Source organism: Ixodes scapularis, unplaced genomic scaffold (assembly GCF_016920785.2).
Source record: "Ixodes scapularis isolate PalLabHiFi unplaced genomic scaffold, ASM1692078v2 PGA_scaffold0__279_contigs__length_252992795, whole genome shotgun sequence".
NCBI lineage: Eukaryota > Metazoa > Arthropoda > Arachnida > Ixodida > Ixodidae > Ixodes > Ixodes scapularis.
The window spans coordinates 87,740,669-87,755,476 of record NW_024609835.1 but is presented as its reverse complement, the minus strand read 5'-3'; the positions used below and the strand labels follow the sequence as shown (position 1 = coordinate 87,755,476).

Genomic DNA, 14,808 nt, shown 5'->3' with positions numbered 1-14,808 from the left:
GTTTGGTTTCGGCGTCGACAGATTTCCAGAATGAAATTTAATAACTCCTACTGCATGCTCGATCCAGGGTTTATAAAATACTGGGCCGGCCTTCGACATTGATTGCCTTCATTTCTTCTATATAAACATGTACCCTAATACGCCTAATGAAAAAAGTAATTGGAGAATTCATCTGTAATTACTGGTCATCTTCTAGTTGAATTCGCTCTTGAACATAATGTCTGCCTGTCCGTAGAACTCATTTGCAGAAACCACATTTGTGTAGCTTTCACAGATTTATTTTAGAAAAATCTGTGCCGTAAAGTTCCGAGAGAACGCCCGCCCCCGAGAGATCGCCCATCTTTTTTTTCTGGCTAAATATCTAATACAGTAGAATCTCGATAAACGGAAATCGCTTAAGCGGAATTGCCGCTTAAACGGAACAGTAGCCCGTAAGTTGGTTGGTTTTGTATTCAGATAAGGTAAAAAAACTTTCGGTAATTGGAACTAAAATTTGCGCTTCACTGTGTAAACGGAACCGAAAATAGAACTTCTGGCAGACCCATTGCCATGAGCATCAGCCCTTTCCGGTTCCGGCTGTTTCTTTTTTTTTTTCTTTTCTAGCCTCGTAAGCCTCGTTGGCCTCGCCTCGTTGGTAGTCGGCGCAACGAATGCAACACTGCTGTTCTTGATCAAGTCGTTCGGTCTCTGTTCGAGTTGCCTAGGTTACAGCCGCATCGTTCCTGCCGTCGTGGTGCCTATCGTGCTTCATTGCCGCGTTGGTGTCTTCCAACTTCGGTGGCTAGTAAGCGCTCGCGAAGTTGAGGCCTTGCCTCCGTTGTTTCAATGGCGACACAGAAGCGGGCACACCATGCGCTGACGTTGGAAAAGAAGATGGACGTCATTCTTGACTTCGAAAGCGGCTCATACTCGAAGACGGCGCTCGCGACGAAGCACGGCGTCCCGAAAAGCAGCTTAACGAGGATCCTGCACGACAAGGACAAACTACAAGATGCCTTCGAAACTTCGCGATTCGGGCCCCCCAAAGGAAGCGTCTGCGACACGGCGACCACGAAGAACTGGAGAAGTGCCTGGTTTTGTGGCTTAGGGGAGCCCGGAGCCAGAGCATTCCCATCAACGGGCCACTAATCCGTGCCAAAGCAGAAGAGTTTGGCACGGATTAGTGCCAAACTCTTGTTGGCTTAAGGAGCCAGAATCGGAAGTGTTTCTCCAAAGCCTAAGTGACATGGAGAAAAAGATTCTGAAGATGAAGATGCAAGGACTCAAACAAAAGAAAATTGATGCATTTTTCAGTCCACAGTGATTAACTGCTGCCTAATAAACTTGTGAATGCTATGTAAAAACCTCATGTAGTTTCCTTGCTTTCTAAAAAACTATGAGTTACATTCACCTCATAGTGTTTAGACATTCATAAAATAGTATTAAGAGAGTGTGCACACATAAAATCGTCACTTTTTACATCTCTCTTAGTAAACGGAACTCCTGTTAAATGGAACAAATTTTTTTGGTCCCTTGGAGTTCCGTTTACTGAGAGTCTACTGTATAAAAATTCCGAATCATCTCCCACCCCCCGATTTCCGTCGGATGTCACACGATGTCCGACGGGAATCGCATCAACTGCGCAATTTGCTGTAACGGCACGTCTGACACGCAAGTTCGTAGCAGGTTCCCACTTTTTTGTCCGCAATCTGCGTGTGCGATATCGGCTCCCGTAACACGCGAGTTGTTCCCGCGCGTATGTTGCACCGGGAAATGCGAATCTGCTGCGTCCACAATCTGTGGTATTCGTTCCCATGACATAAAACTTGTAGCGAATTCTCGCTTTTTTGTTCGCGATCTGCGCGTGTGATATCGGTACCCGTTACAGGCAAGTTTGTAGGGGGTTTTCACGTGCTTATTGCACCATGAAACGTGAATCTGCTGCGTCCATGATTTGCGGTGTTTGTTCCCGTGAAATGAGAGTTCTCGGCGGGTTTCCGCGCCACAACCTGCGGTATCCTTTTCTGTGACGCAGGAATTCATAGTGAATTCCCGCATGTTTATCGCATCACGAAATTCAAATTTGCAGTGTCCATGATTTGCGGTATCGGCTCCCACGTCACGTGGTTTGTGTCCAGTGCCAGAATGTTTCTTTTAATTTTGATAAAGTTATGCTGTAGCATCTCCAAAGGTAGTTTGCCCCATATTTTTCACCATTTATCTCTTCATTTTGGGTGGGCGTTCTTTCAAAATTTACGGTATTTGACAAAAAAAAAAACTATATAAAGTCATAAAGCTTGAGCTCCGGGGCTCAAAACTGGGCTGGTGGAGTGGCAGTCAGATGCTGTAGGCCTTGTAGACCGCAGGTCTTAGGTGCCCGTTTCCGGCTTGAGTGGCGTCGCCGTCACAGTGCGCTACATTATGGGTAAATTTCCCCGCTAAATTTAGCGGAAAAATTTCCCCGCTAATTCTAGCGGAAGAATTTCCTTGCTAAATTTAGCGGAAAAATTTCCTCGCTAAATCTAGCAGAAAAATTTCCCCACTAAATCTAGCTAAAAAATTTCCCTGCTAAATCTAGCGGAAAAATTTCCCCGCTAAATCTAGCGGAAAAATTTCCCTTGCTAAATCTAGAGGAAAAGTTTCCCCGCTAAATCTAGCGGAAAAGTTTCCCCGCTAAATCTAGCGGAAAACTTTCTCCACTAAATCTAGCAGAAAAATTTCCCCGCTAAATCTAGCGGGGAAATTTTGGTCACGTGACCCTCAGTACCCTTCCCTCCTCCTCCTCAAAAGCTGCGCTCTAATTCGGTGATACAGGGAGCTGTAAACGGCTTTCACTTTTTCACTTACTCTGGTAACTAGCCACCCGGTAGGCATATCCAGTATGGGTGACGAAAAAATAATAAAACATTTCAACCTGTGAATAGGAAAAAAATGAAGGGCAGACAAAACGAGAATGGGTGATGGTTACGCTTATATGCTAAATGTATTCTATTAGTGTGACGACGGCGAAACAATGTTTTCGCCCTTACTGGAAGTGACGGTATTTCAAGATGATGGTGGCCATAGCTGTTTGCACGACTGCTGAGCACACGCTAATGACAAGCTTCCACAGTTCTTTTGCCACGTGCATTCTGCACCATGAAGATTGTCGGTCTTAGTAGCCTAATAAGATGAGCTCGTTCCGAGTATGCACTGCAAACAGCGCACTCAAATATGGTGTCCAGTGAGTACCCTTTATAGCCACTGAGCTGCTATCACAGGTGGTCTGGAAAAGTAAATGATTTTATTTGAATGGAACGGTGCTGGCAAGAGTGGCAGGTTCTGGATAAAAATAATTGATAAAATAAATAAACAAGCATCAAAAAATATATATATAATAAAATAAAAATAAATTACAAAAATCTTCAAAAAAAAATAGATCATAAAGATAATAAAAATCTAGCACAAACCCCACACGAAGCAGGTTTGTGCGGGACACATGGTGTGCTTCCTGGTCCTTGTTGGCACGATCGAGCCGGTATGATTTCTTCCTCCCCCACTGCTCGGCTCTGTTTCTCGCCTCCATTTCTGGAAGATAAGTGACTGCAATGTGTGTTGTGGCTGCAGGCAACAGCAGGAGGCCCTGGCCCTGCAGCGCCTGATGGAGGCCCAGAGCCAGCAGCAGGGTGGGCCGAGTGGCGCCCCGCCCCTGTTTTTGTGCCCTGACGGGGCGGGGCCCGTCCTGGCCCCGTCGCTGCACCCCCCGAGCGGCGCCCAGCAGCCGCAGGGGGGCCCCTCCCCGTCCCCAGCCCACCCCGAGGGGGCCCCCTCCCCGATGGGTGCCCGCTGCTCGGCCCTCACCCCGCCCCCCATCCAGGTGGCCAGTGAGGCCGTCGTGCTGGACCCCAACGTTCAGGCCGAGGTGGTCATCGCCTCCCCCTCCAGGTGGGCACTCCCCCTTCTCGTTTCTCGATGTGATCTGGGTCAAATTGCCATCTCCCCGTCGAAACGGGGACGTGATGTGATTTGGGTTAAACTGGGAACAAACTGACCTTGAATCGGGTCATTTGATTCTCAAGCAGTGTATGGTTCACCAGAAGTCAGCCTCCCGTGACTTCATGTCGAGCGAAAAACGAGTGGAGTTATCGCTGTACTAATAGCTAGGCCCGCCGCCGGTGCGTAAAAATCAACCCCAAAGAAATGAATTGTCCTTTCCGCTGCACAAGATGAACTTTCGAGTCATCCTCGTGCGAAATATTGTCTTCCTCCCAAACTGTATTCGCGACTCCAACTAACTATAGGTGGCGCCACTCATTTTCCAAGATGGCGGGTTTAGTGAGGGTCAGAAATGCGTGCCACTGTTGAGCCTGTCTAGTGTGCTGGCTTCACTGAGCGACATAAATTATTTCTGGTTATACGAGGAAGCTAATGTTTTATGAGCGCAGGTCACCTCTTTAACCTGAAAACAAGAACAGTGTTTAGCGTATTAATTACGGAAGGATGCGCGTTTTAATTCTGGAGCGAAACCGAAACTTACCTGTACTTCGGATTTAATTTCTCGACAGAGGTCTTAATTTCGGATTCTTTCATGGCTCAAGATGTGTCTCACATCGTAATTATTTACATAGAAAAGTTGTTTGCGGAAACTTTATTTTGTGACATACTGTTGGATCCAGGCTGATATTCGTCGTCGTTTAAAAAAGTCAGTGCTGATAGCTGTGCGTTCTCGCTGCCTTTTTCTCGCTCAGATAATTGTCATGGGAAATAATGACAATTATCCCAGCACAAGAATAAAAGAATAATTCCAATTTTTACAATATGTCCACGAAACGCATAAACTAATAAACGCTGCTCTCACTGCAACAGCCCAAGACGAAATCCGAGTCAGACAGCTGAAGTGTGTGTGTGTGTTTTTATAGCACCGTGTGACGTGTAGGACTTCATTTTACATCCGGCATTTAACTGTTTGTCTATCGTGATAACTATGTCAGAGTTTTTCCTATGCTAAAAAGAAAACAGAATTATACCTTTCTGGGAAGACTATTATGGTTAAATAGAGTGTTCTCGTGAGCTTGGCGTTAATTAGAGGCATACATTGCCGCGATTTGTATTATAATAATGATATTAGAATTCACATATTTGAATAAATAATTATTCAAGGTCTAATGTAATTTGTTGCTTATGATCTAATTTTAAACGTGCAAAGAAATATGACAATGAAAACTGTGCTAATTATCATCACTGGTTCCAATTGCTGCATTTTAATTACAAATAAAATAAAAATAGTCTAAAATCAATGAAAACATTCTAGCTAATGTGAGAAATCCATGTAAAATTACATTAATTGTGGGTAAAGTACAGGGCCGGCGTTAGGCATGGGCGAGCGGGGCGGGCGCTCTGGGCCCCACGCTTACGACAGGGCCCCGCAAGTGACAGAGGGGCCCCGCGGTCACTCGCCAGTTGAACTTTTTGTAAAATTTCAACATCGCCACTACAGATAACTTTCATTGCTGAATTTTCCAAAGGAAAAAAAAATAGTTAGCTGACCGACGGGCGCGGGGCCCTTCGCCAATTTGCGGATTGCTCCACCCGGACAGAAAAATTCCTGTGTTACAAAACTAACCTCTCCTCGTGGAGTTTTCAAAAGGAAAAAATAGCTGGCCGACGGGCGCGGGGCCCTTCGCCAATTTTGTTGTTTTTGTTTTAAATTGTTTTAAAAGAGCGCTCGTCAGTCAATGAATGCTTGGTATACTTGCTGCAAGGCGAACTCCGAAGCTCCTACCCGAACACATGCATTGCTCTCCGAATTTTGCTAACCATACCGCTCTCCGTTGCCTCCGCGGAAAGGAGCTTTTTGAAGTTGAAACTGATCAAGACATACCTCCGCTCAACGATGAAACAAGAATGTCTGTCTGGCTTGGCTGTGCTCTCCATAGAGCAGGAAATTTTGTCGACCATTGATAAAACTAGTGTTGTAAATATGTTCAGTGCAAGAAAGGTGAGAAAAGTTGCCTTTTAAGTTTGCAGGCAGGCAAAAGGTCCGCTCCCGCCTGTCTGCACATACAGCACGCGCTGAGCCAAGCACGGCGAATGATGACGAAAATATACTTTTACAAAAAGTATATTTACATTACAAGACGCGCTGCAATGTATATAAAAATTTTCAAGAAAGAGCTTTTCGATAGCGCCATCATGGACGTGGCACGTGCCGTGTTAGCTCTCCGAAGCGATGAACTTGCCCGTCCTAGACTTTGTGATATTCCCATTGGGCTGGGCACTTGCGTAGTGCATTGTTGCTTTCCTTCATATCTTCGTATAGTCTATGTTTTGTAATGTTATTTTCTCGTTTTCCTTGTTGTGACTTTATGGCTGGCGTGCGTCGATAGCACCTTTGTAATTGCTCAGTTCTCTGTTCTGTTCATTTATTGCATATATAAAAAACCAAGCCAATCTGCACATAGCACTACTGAATAAATACACACCAGAGATATCCCGCATGATAATGTACCCGTCTCGTTTTTCTTCATGTTTAGTATAAGCGAAGTTATTTTTAAATTTCAGATTTTGCTTTTTAAACTTTTGTTGACATTTTTTTTTTTACTTTCTTGCCCTGGGCCTTGCGTTATGTAGCGCCGGCCCTGGTAAAGTATATTGCGCTATCAAAGTCGCGACTTTTGACAATTGGCGATACGTCCATAGTCGCCGCCAATATACTTCCAGACCAAATGCCCAAAAGTTAAAAAAAGCCTTTTTTTAATTACTAGTTTTTTCATAATATTTATTTACTTTTGTATTTGCTCGCCGTCGTTTTGCCAATCTCAGCCTTTCCAGTTCGAAGGAACGCCTACCTGCTTGCCCGTCTGCTCACTGCAGCACGTTTCGTTGGTGTTGGAAGCCGGTGAAACAGTAGTGAGTTTTAATATTGCGCGTACGAGCGAACTCAAGCCCTGTGTGTTTGCGTTAGCTTTGTGCGTTCCACACTGCGCGTGCGCGGAGCCCGGAATTGCGGTCTTGGATGGCGCATGGCGATGAGGCGCACGCACAACGTGGGGCACGCAACTAACGCAAACGCACACCGCTTGCGTTTGCTTCTATGCGCAATACTAAAACTCTCCAGTAAGGTACAATCCCATACCGGTTGCAGCACTACGTTGGGACAGTGAAGAGTGTTGTTTGCATTCGGAAACGACATTTCGCGAGCCATGATCGCAAGCAGTTCCGCCATGCCCGCTGAGCAGGAGAATCGGGGGACCCTCACTAGAGCGCTTCCCGTTCCTGCCGCGGGAGGGCGAGCGTTGAGCTGGAGACGCGAATAGCGATTGGGAATGATATTTCGGCAAACGCCGAGGTCTGCTGCGAGCAGGACTGCGACAGATAGTTGGCAGCTCTCCCTTATTCCTTACCGAGCCTTTAGACAGGCCTTTGTGGCGCCAAAGGTTCGTCTCAACGTCGTCTGTGAAATCCTCGTAATAAACTCGCGTAGTGAGGAAAGCAAACGCGCAACAATTGACCGATATCGTCAACCGGTTTGGCTACGCCTTTGCCGTAGCGATGCGTTCGCCGCGGTGGTCCATTGAGGGAACTTTAGTCTTTCTGCACGTGCAACAACCTTGCAGATGCTGCACGAGTGCGGGGCACGAGACGGCAAAAGTTTGTGCATTGCTGCCTGCCTCGTGCAGAATAAGATGTGGTGGCATTGCGCACGGTCTGAACACCCAGTTAACCCTGTCTGTTCTCATATCTAATAATGCTCGGCGAAAGTGCTCGTCATTTCTTTTAGCTCCAGGTCAACAGCCTGGCACGATCTCGGCACGCCGAAAGTCTGACGAATTGGCCAAAGGGCAAGGAGGTTGACACTCGATATATTTTTGCCTTTCACCGACTAAAGAACAATGCTCCAGAGTGAAAAATAAATCGTAAAAAATTTACTTCTTACTGTAATTCATATTTTACAATTATTCAATCGTAATAAATTACAGCTACGAAAAACTGTCAAAAGTATCCAATTTCAGTACAAATTACTAGAGAAGTATCTAAATTACTTTATTGAATCACCACCAAAATATGGTATCTATCTGTTATACCGGGTGATTCAAGGAGACGGCAGGCTCTTTAAATCGACCGGAAAATTTGGTTTCCTAACCTATCAAGCTACGACTTTGAGCAGTGTTGCCCCCAGGTAGTGCATTTTTTTTGTAAAATTTGCAAAGAGCAAACTTACTGAGGAAAAAGTAAAGAAAGAAAAAGGCTTAGCTCCTATGGAAACGCAGCGACGCCACCGGTCTTCAAACAACACAGCGCCGTTTCGCACGGGACACAAGAGATGGCGCAACGAACGCCGCCAACGAACGAGCATACGGCGCCGAGAGCCAGCGTCTTTAGAAGACAATCTTTTCGACTCTCAAGGAGAGCGCGTTCCGCGGGCGGCGACAGTCGCAGAAGCAAAAACAAGTGCGGTAACAACAAGGAACTGCAGTTCCTTGTCTGCTAAATAGCCGGTTCTCGGCGTCGCCTGCTCGTTCGTTGGCGGCAGTTGGCGTCGTGACCGCTTGCGCCGTCTCTTGTCTCCCGTGCGAAACGGCGCCGTGTTGTTTGCAGACCGGTGGCGTCGCTGCATTTCCAAAGGAGCTAAGCCTTTTTCTTTCTTTACTCTTTCCTCAGGTAAGTTCGCTCTTTGCAAATTTTACAAAAAAATGCACTATCTGTGGGCAACGCTGCACAAAGTTTTAGCGCGATGGGTTAAAAAACCGAATTTTCCGGTCAATTTAAAGAGCCTGCCGTCTCCTTGAATCACCCGGTAGAGTAAAAAGTGTTTCTTAGGTGATCGTATTTTTAAGCGAGCACATAGGTACTCTTTCCTTATACAGTAGGCCTGTCCCGGATTAACCTAGTGTTCTATAAAGAAGTTTTCTTACTATGGTCTCCTTCAGGATACCAAAGTAAAAAAGGAGGATGTTTATTTTACGTGGAGGCTCTTCGTGTGGAGGTCGGGCTTTTAGCAACTATTTATTTTATACCGATGCCTTATATTTGCACGCTCGTCTCCATGAAGAAATTCGAAATTTTGTTTGCCATGCCTCGAAGCAGCTTCAGTCGCTTGGCCTTGTGGGCATTACGTACCTTTGTATACGGGGACCGGTTTTTGATGGGAGCCTGACACCCGTCCCACCGCACGGTCGACGGCTACCGGTGAGGGCAGTCACCGCACCGGGTTTGCCAACACCGTGCCAATGATCCCGGTGTGCAATGGCATTTATGGGGAAAGGGGGTCGCTAACGAGACACGACGGTCGGACAAGCTCGCGTGGCTACTCGACCCGTCGCCCGGAGTCGACTCCGGGACTCCCAACCAGACGGCTGTTTTTGGAGGAGGGAATGTCAACTCCGAGCGAACGATCCTTTGCGGGTCCCCCGAGACTGGAGCCGTGCAGGGGAGTGAGAAAGTAGGCCGGCGGGGGTGGCGAACTCTTGCGGGCACAATACGGAAAGAGCAAGCTAGAAGCCGGCCAGCCGTCGCATTCACGGCTTACGCCCGCTTGTGGTAGGAAGCTCCCATAGTCTCCGGCGCGAGCTTCCTACCTTCGACGACGCTTCAAAGCTTTTCGCAGCTCAAGCGCACGCGCAGCCGAAGAAGAGTAGAAGGCATGGCGCTCGGTGTAAGTGGAGTGGAAGGCATGGCATGCGTGCTGGAGGTTTGAACGTTCGAAAGACGTGCCCTGCCGTTTTTGTTCTCATTCTCTGTCTGCGACCGTGGCGGTTTTAGTTTTTTTTTTGTTTTTTTTGTTTTTTTTTTTTTTCAGAAACGTTCCGCAACTTGAACTTGCGGCATTTCAATGCGGTGTTTGGGCACCCCACTCTGTTCGGAAGTGCCCCCAGAAGCAGCGAATGTGCCATGGCCGCTCTAACGTGTTCCCTTTCCCCCACTTGTTGCAGTGGCGAGCCTGGCCACGCCCACCTGCACCACCACATCCACCAACACCACTACCACCATCCGCCCACCCCGCCACGAATACACCACTTCCCGCCGCTGGCACTGGCTCTGCCGCCCACCGTGGTGAGTGGGCAACTTTCCTGGAGGCTCCTCCGAAGTCCGGTATGGGGAGCAGGTCGACTTGTTCCCCTCTCTCTGTCGCCCCTAAACAATCCAGACAAACGTTTTCTACCATTCGAACTTTTACATCTCGAGATGCCCTTACCTGCCCTCACTGATAGCCGAGGAACCTCTCCCGATCTTGGCACTGAGGTAGTAAGGCAGTTCGTGAGCCTACGAAGCTTGCGAACAATAATGGACGTACTGGGAAGTATATTGCTTGTAGTTGTGCATTGATGGTGGCTTAAGTCTGCTGGAATAGTGCTTAGACTGGGAGAACCTTAGCCAAAAATAACCAAAAATATTTCGAATATAAAAAGGAAAATGAAATAAACGGTGTTCAGAAGCTTAGGAGGTACTCCAGGGTCTCTAGGCTTCACAGCAGGCCCAAGTGGAATGAAGAGACCGGGACAATGCCGTCTGCTGCGATTGGTCAGCGGCACGGCACTGACCAATCGCAGCAGACGGCCTTGTCCCCGTCTCTTGGTTCCGTTTGGTCCTGCCGTAGTATGGGGCCCCAGGAATCTCCTAAGAACCGAGTTTGACAACCTATGGGCTATTTTTAGTATAATGTACCGTCCTTCCTGGCTCTTGCTTGTTTGATACTCACTTATCTGCACACCATTCTTAAACACTATGTATAAATGCTGTTTCTAAGTCTGTGAATAAACTTGGGCTCCAAGTAATGCTTAAGACTGACTGGCCGTTCACGACGCTCGCTCTAGTTCCGTGGCGTTATTTGTAGCATCGGGTAAGGCACGTTGTTTTTTCTGGCGGGTGTATCAAGTTGAATGCATGCACACGTGTAAGTTTTTTGTTTTTTTTCCTGGGCTTGACATTTTTTATTTTGTGGAAGTTTTGGGTTTCTGCGTGGAGGTGGTCGAACTGTGAAACAATTTGACCCGTCGGGTTGAGAGGCCAATGTTGTTGACGAACGAGAAAGGAAAATCAAGCATGGTTGCTGGCATTAAGCGGCCGCGGCGTTTAGTCGGGGACAGAAACTTTGGGTGGCATATTTTCTTTAGGGTCTCCATGGTGGTTTATCGAAGGCCTGCACATGCTTTCAGACCATGTCGCAGCGGTTCCCGGACATGTATGCCATCTCGGCCCTGTCCGACATTCCTCACTACGTCTCTCTGCCCCACTACATGCCCCTGCTCTCCAGGCACGTCCAGGTGAGTCGAAAGGGGAACCTTGTTACAGTGGAACCTTGTTACAGTGGAACCTTGTTGATTTGTCCTCAAATCATGGGCCGTTTCGGCCGTTACGTTTGCAAGTGCCATTCTTCTTGGATACCCTTACGAGTGTGCGTATTAATTTCGCGTTAGCTGCCTTTGCATCCCTGGTCATTACGTCTCGAAATTGCCGTAGGATGCGACCGACACGACATGTTGGGCCGCCCAGCCATAGCCTCCCTTTTTAGTTTCGCTTTGCTCCCCTTTGCTTGGAAGTTAACAAATATGACAGAGAAGGCAGAAAAGTTTCTAAAACTGATTGCAACAGAAAGCATTCCCAAAGTAACGAAAAGCGTAAGAGAAAGATATAGAAGGGCGTTGCTCGTGGGAGCTCAATAGAGAATGCAGTTCTCCACCTTCCCCATGGTGGCTCCACTCAAGAGACGCTACCCCCTGAAAAGAAAGAATTTTTTTTTAACTGTCTGGTTGGGACACTCATGTCGAAAAATTAATTTTACGCAAAAAAAAGTAATAATTTTTTAGAGCAATATTGACGGCACGAGATTTATTTTAAATTCTGCCCGCAAAGTTTATGACGTCACGGAATGGTCATCCACTTTCTCCACGTCAACGTGATGGCCAAACCGATCCGCCTCTCCTCCACGTGCTCGAAATGCCGATAGAAAAAACGAGTGGAAAGGAGGTGAGAAACGCCTAAATCACGTCTCACGCTGTCAATATTTTTCTAAAAAATATTTTTTCGCATAAAATTAATTTTTTGACTCGTGTGTCCCAAGATGACTGTTTAAAAAATAAACATTTTCTTTTCAGGGACTTTTTAAGGGAGGATACTACCCAAAAGGGTGAACTTTTGAACCTTTGGCCTAATATGAATGAAATTTACAGTATATACTGGCAGTTGCAAGGCAGAATGCAGTGCAAAATTTAATCTGTACATCGATTGTGAGTGAAATTATAGTTGTTTTTATCAGGAACACACTCACATTGGTTAGAAAAACTGTCGTTAGGAAACTAACGTATTGCCCAACATTTTTCTTCATTAGATGCGCAGCAGAGTGCCTGTAGAGTGCAAGTGTAAAAACTATTTTCAAAAAGTAATTTATCTTTTCGCTATCATCGCTCTAAAAAATCAAATGTATTTTTTGTCTTATGTCGTAAACAAAATCTTATCGCCTTTAATAAAAGACATTCACAAAGTAAAAAAAGCAATGCCACAATTGCATTGAATTCTGGTTAGGAAAAACAATGAGTGAGCTGTTCCTCTTGTCCCGTTACCAAACGATAGTTTTCCTAAAGTGAAGTTTATGCCAAAAAGTGGAATGGAGAAAAATTCATTCAATATGCTCCAACCTCTACCTTTTCTTTAGCATTGGTACACCGAAAATAATTTATAAAAAATTAACTATGCAGTGTAAACAAATGAAACTTTCTGGAAATACACTCTAGATGTTTTTGGATATAAATACAGCATTTTTCAAAATGTCTGTTTTTGCTTCTGGGTAGTGTCCCCCCTTAAAGGGAAGCTGAAGCAGTTTTGTATTTGACCTTCAGGATTAAAAATATCAAAATTATTTTTTAATTTGATGCACAGAGGCTGCAGAAAATTATTTTCAAAGTACCGCTGAAGGCCCTCCTTTCCAGAGCGCGACACACAGAAGGAGCTTTCGTAATCTGCTCTGTCGCACATCTTCAGTGCCTATCAAAGCTGTGCATGTACACACTCGCTATTTTTAGAAAGGGCCGAAAAAGACATCACGACTGATACCAGTGCTGGGGAATATACCTGGCAAGCTTGCAATTGCACGCGCGGCCCTCGAGCAACACGCACGTGCTTGGCGGCCGAAAGATCCTTCTGTGAAGTCACGACTGGTTGGAGGTTTTTCGTGTTTTCTCACGTCGAGTTACATCTTCGGGGAAAATGAGCGCGATATTCAGATTCATGGGATAAAACGACGCTAAAATCAACCTCTATCTCATTTTTTGAAACAAGTGCTTCCCTTGAATATCCCGAGAGAAAACCCACCTAAATATGAGAACAAATCGGGGGAAAGTTAGGAGTGTGTTCAAGAGCAATTGTAAAAATGCCATTTTTGTATTTTGTGACCTGCCAAACTTGTTTTCTCGTTGAGAAGCAATGGAGCATAGACAACTGTCCTTCTCGGTCAACAGTGTTCGCTCATCTCCCACATAAGCTATCTAATCCCATTTTGGCCAAGGTCACATTTGGCCAGGGCACTGTAATTACTAAAAGTGGGCTATCTATGTTTTTGAAAAAATGGCAAATAGTGTCAAGAATAGGGATGAGTTATCTTTTGGGTGGTGGGGCATCTTTCGGGATATTAGGGTAGGCTGTCTCGCAGCACTTTTTCTACAGCCAATGGGAAGTCTGAAAATTCTCATTCTAGACCAGTGGGTCAACTGGAGACAGCATAGATAGGATGGAATTATTTTCAAAACTTTGCATCATGTTTGTTTTTATGGACATTCAGTTAGCCAATAAGAAATTTAACTCTTGTCGGACAGGAAGACGTCCGAGACGTTTTCCAAGTTCCAGAAGTGTACCTGAAAATGCTTAAACAAAACCCTATCTTTGAGTTTGTTTTCGAAGGCATCAGAATGATGCCACGTTGGAGGGAAGCTCGTGCTGCTTTTGCTGCAATACGACTGGAATGCAGCGATATCCACACAATCACCAGAAAGTTCCACTCTCCCCACCTGTGCAGGAGTCGATGAGGCTGTTTGAGCACCGACGCATGGTGGTGAACCGGGGCGCCTCCCAAGGGACCATTGAGAGGAACACATTCCCCCACAAGTACAAGAAGGTGGGTGCAGGCACTGCAGCTCTCGACCTGTTCTTTGACCCCGCTGGTACCTCTTCCCTACGCTTCAAACTTTTCGGAGCAGCAAGTCGATGCACGAAACAGTATGCAAGGAACTTTGGGGACTAGCATGTAGCGGGGCGCATCTGTTCTTACACTCGAATCGGAGTACATGGAGCTTTAGTATGTGCGATCCTGCTTTCTCAAACCTGCCCGGATACGGAACCGCATTACTCATTTTCTGCTGGAAATGCAGCAGCTGGAGGGAGCTTTGTTAAATTGCACACAATTTTCGGGCTGCAACCGACATTGGAGTTTTGATGCCGTAAAGATACAAGGGAAGGGAAAGCAACCTTTTGAGAAGGCCGTTTGTCGTAACAGTTGATGAAGCGGGTGGTACATTAAAGACGGGGAAACGCTACATTTTCGTTAGCTTTTGATATTCGGATGGTGCCATCAGTTCTGACAGACCTGCAACACGGCTAGACCTCTTTTGCTTGTCGTGCATCTCGCGCTTCTCGCTTCTTTTTTCAGATCCCGCGCAGCGGTGGAGACAGCGAAGACAACGTCGAAAAGTGCACCATCTGTCTAAGCGAGTTTGAAGACAACGAAGATGTCCGGTGAGCGCGAGAGCCGGGCATTTGTGATTGAAAAAGTGTGGTAGTGGAAATCACACTTCACTGCCAAATGTAGCCTGCAGCGGATCACGTCGAGGCAGCAAGCTAATGCCACCACCAGATGCGTTT

At 46.3% G+C, this 14,808-nt stretch overlaps 1 protein-coding gene across 1 annotated transcript in view; it reads left to right on the top strand.

The window, feature by feature from the left end:
• The window catches only part of LOC8030668 (E3 ubiquitin-protein ligase arkadia-A), a 67,588-nt gene that overhangs the window by 49,578 nt on the left and 3,202 nt on the right, over nucleotides 1–14,808 (top strand). The window contains exons 13-17 of the mRNA XM_042288966.1: nucleotides 3,586–3,903; nucleotides 9,891–10,011; nucleotides 11,115–11,222; nucleotides 13,967–14,065; nucleotides 14,597–14,682. Coding sequence (XP_042144900.1) covers nucleotides 3,586–3,903; nucleotides 9,891–10,011; nucleotides 11,115–11,222; nucleotides 13,967–14,065; nucleotides 14,597–14,682 — 732 coding nt within the window. The remainder of the gene's footprint in view (nucleotides 1–3,585; nucleotides 3,904–9,890; nucleotides 10,012–11,114; nucleotides 11,223–13,966; nucleotides 14,066–14,596; nucleotides 14,683–14,808) is intronic.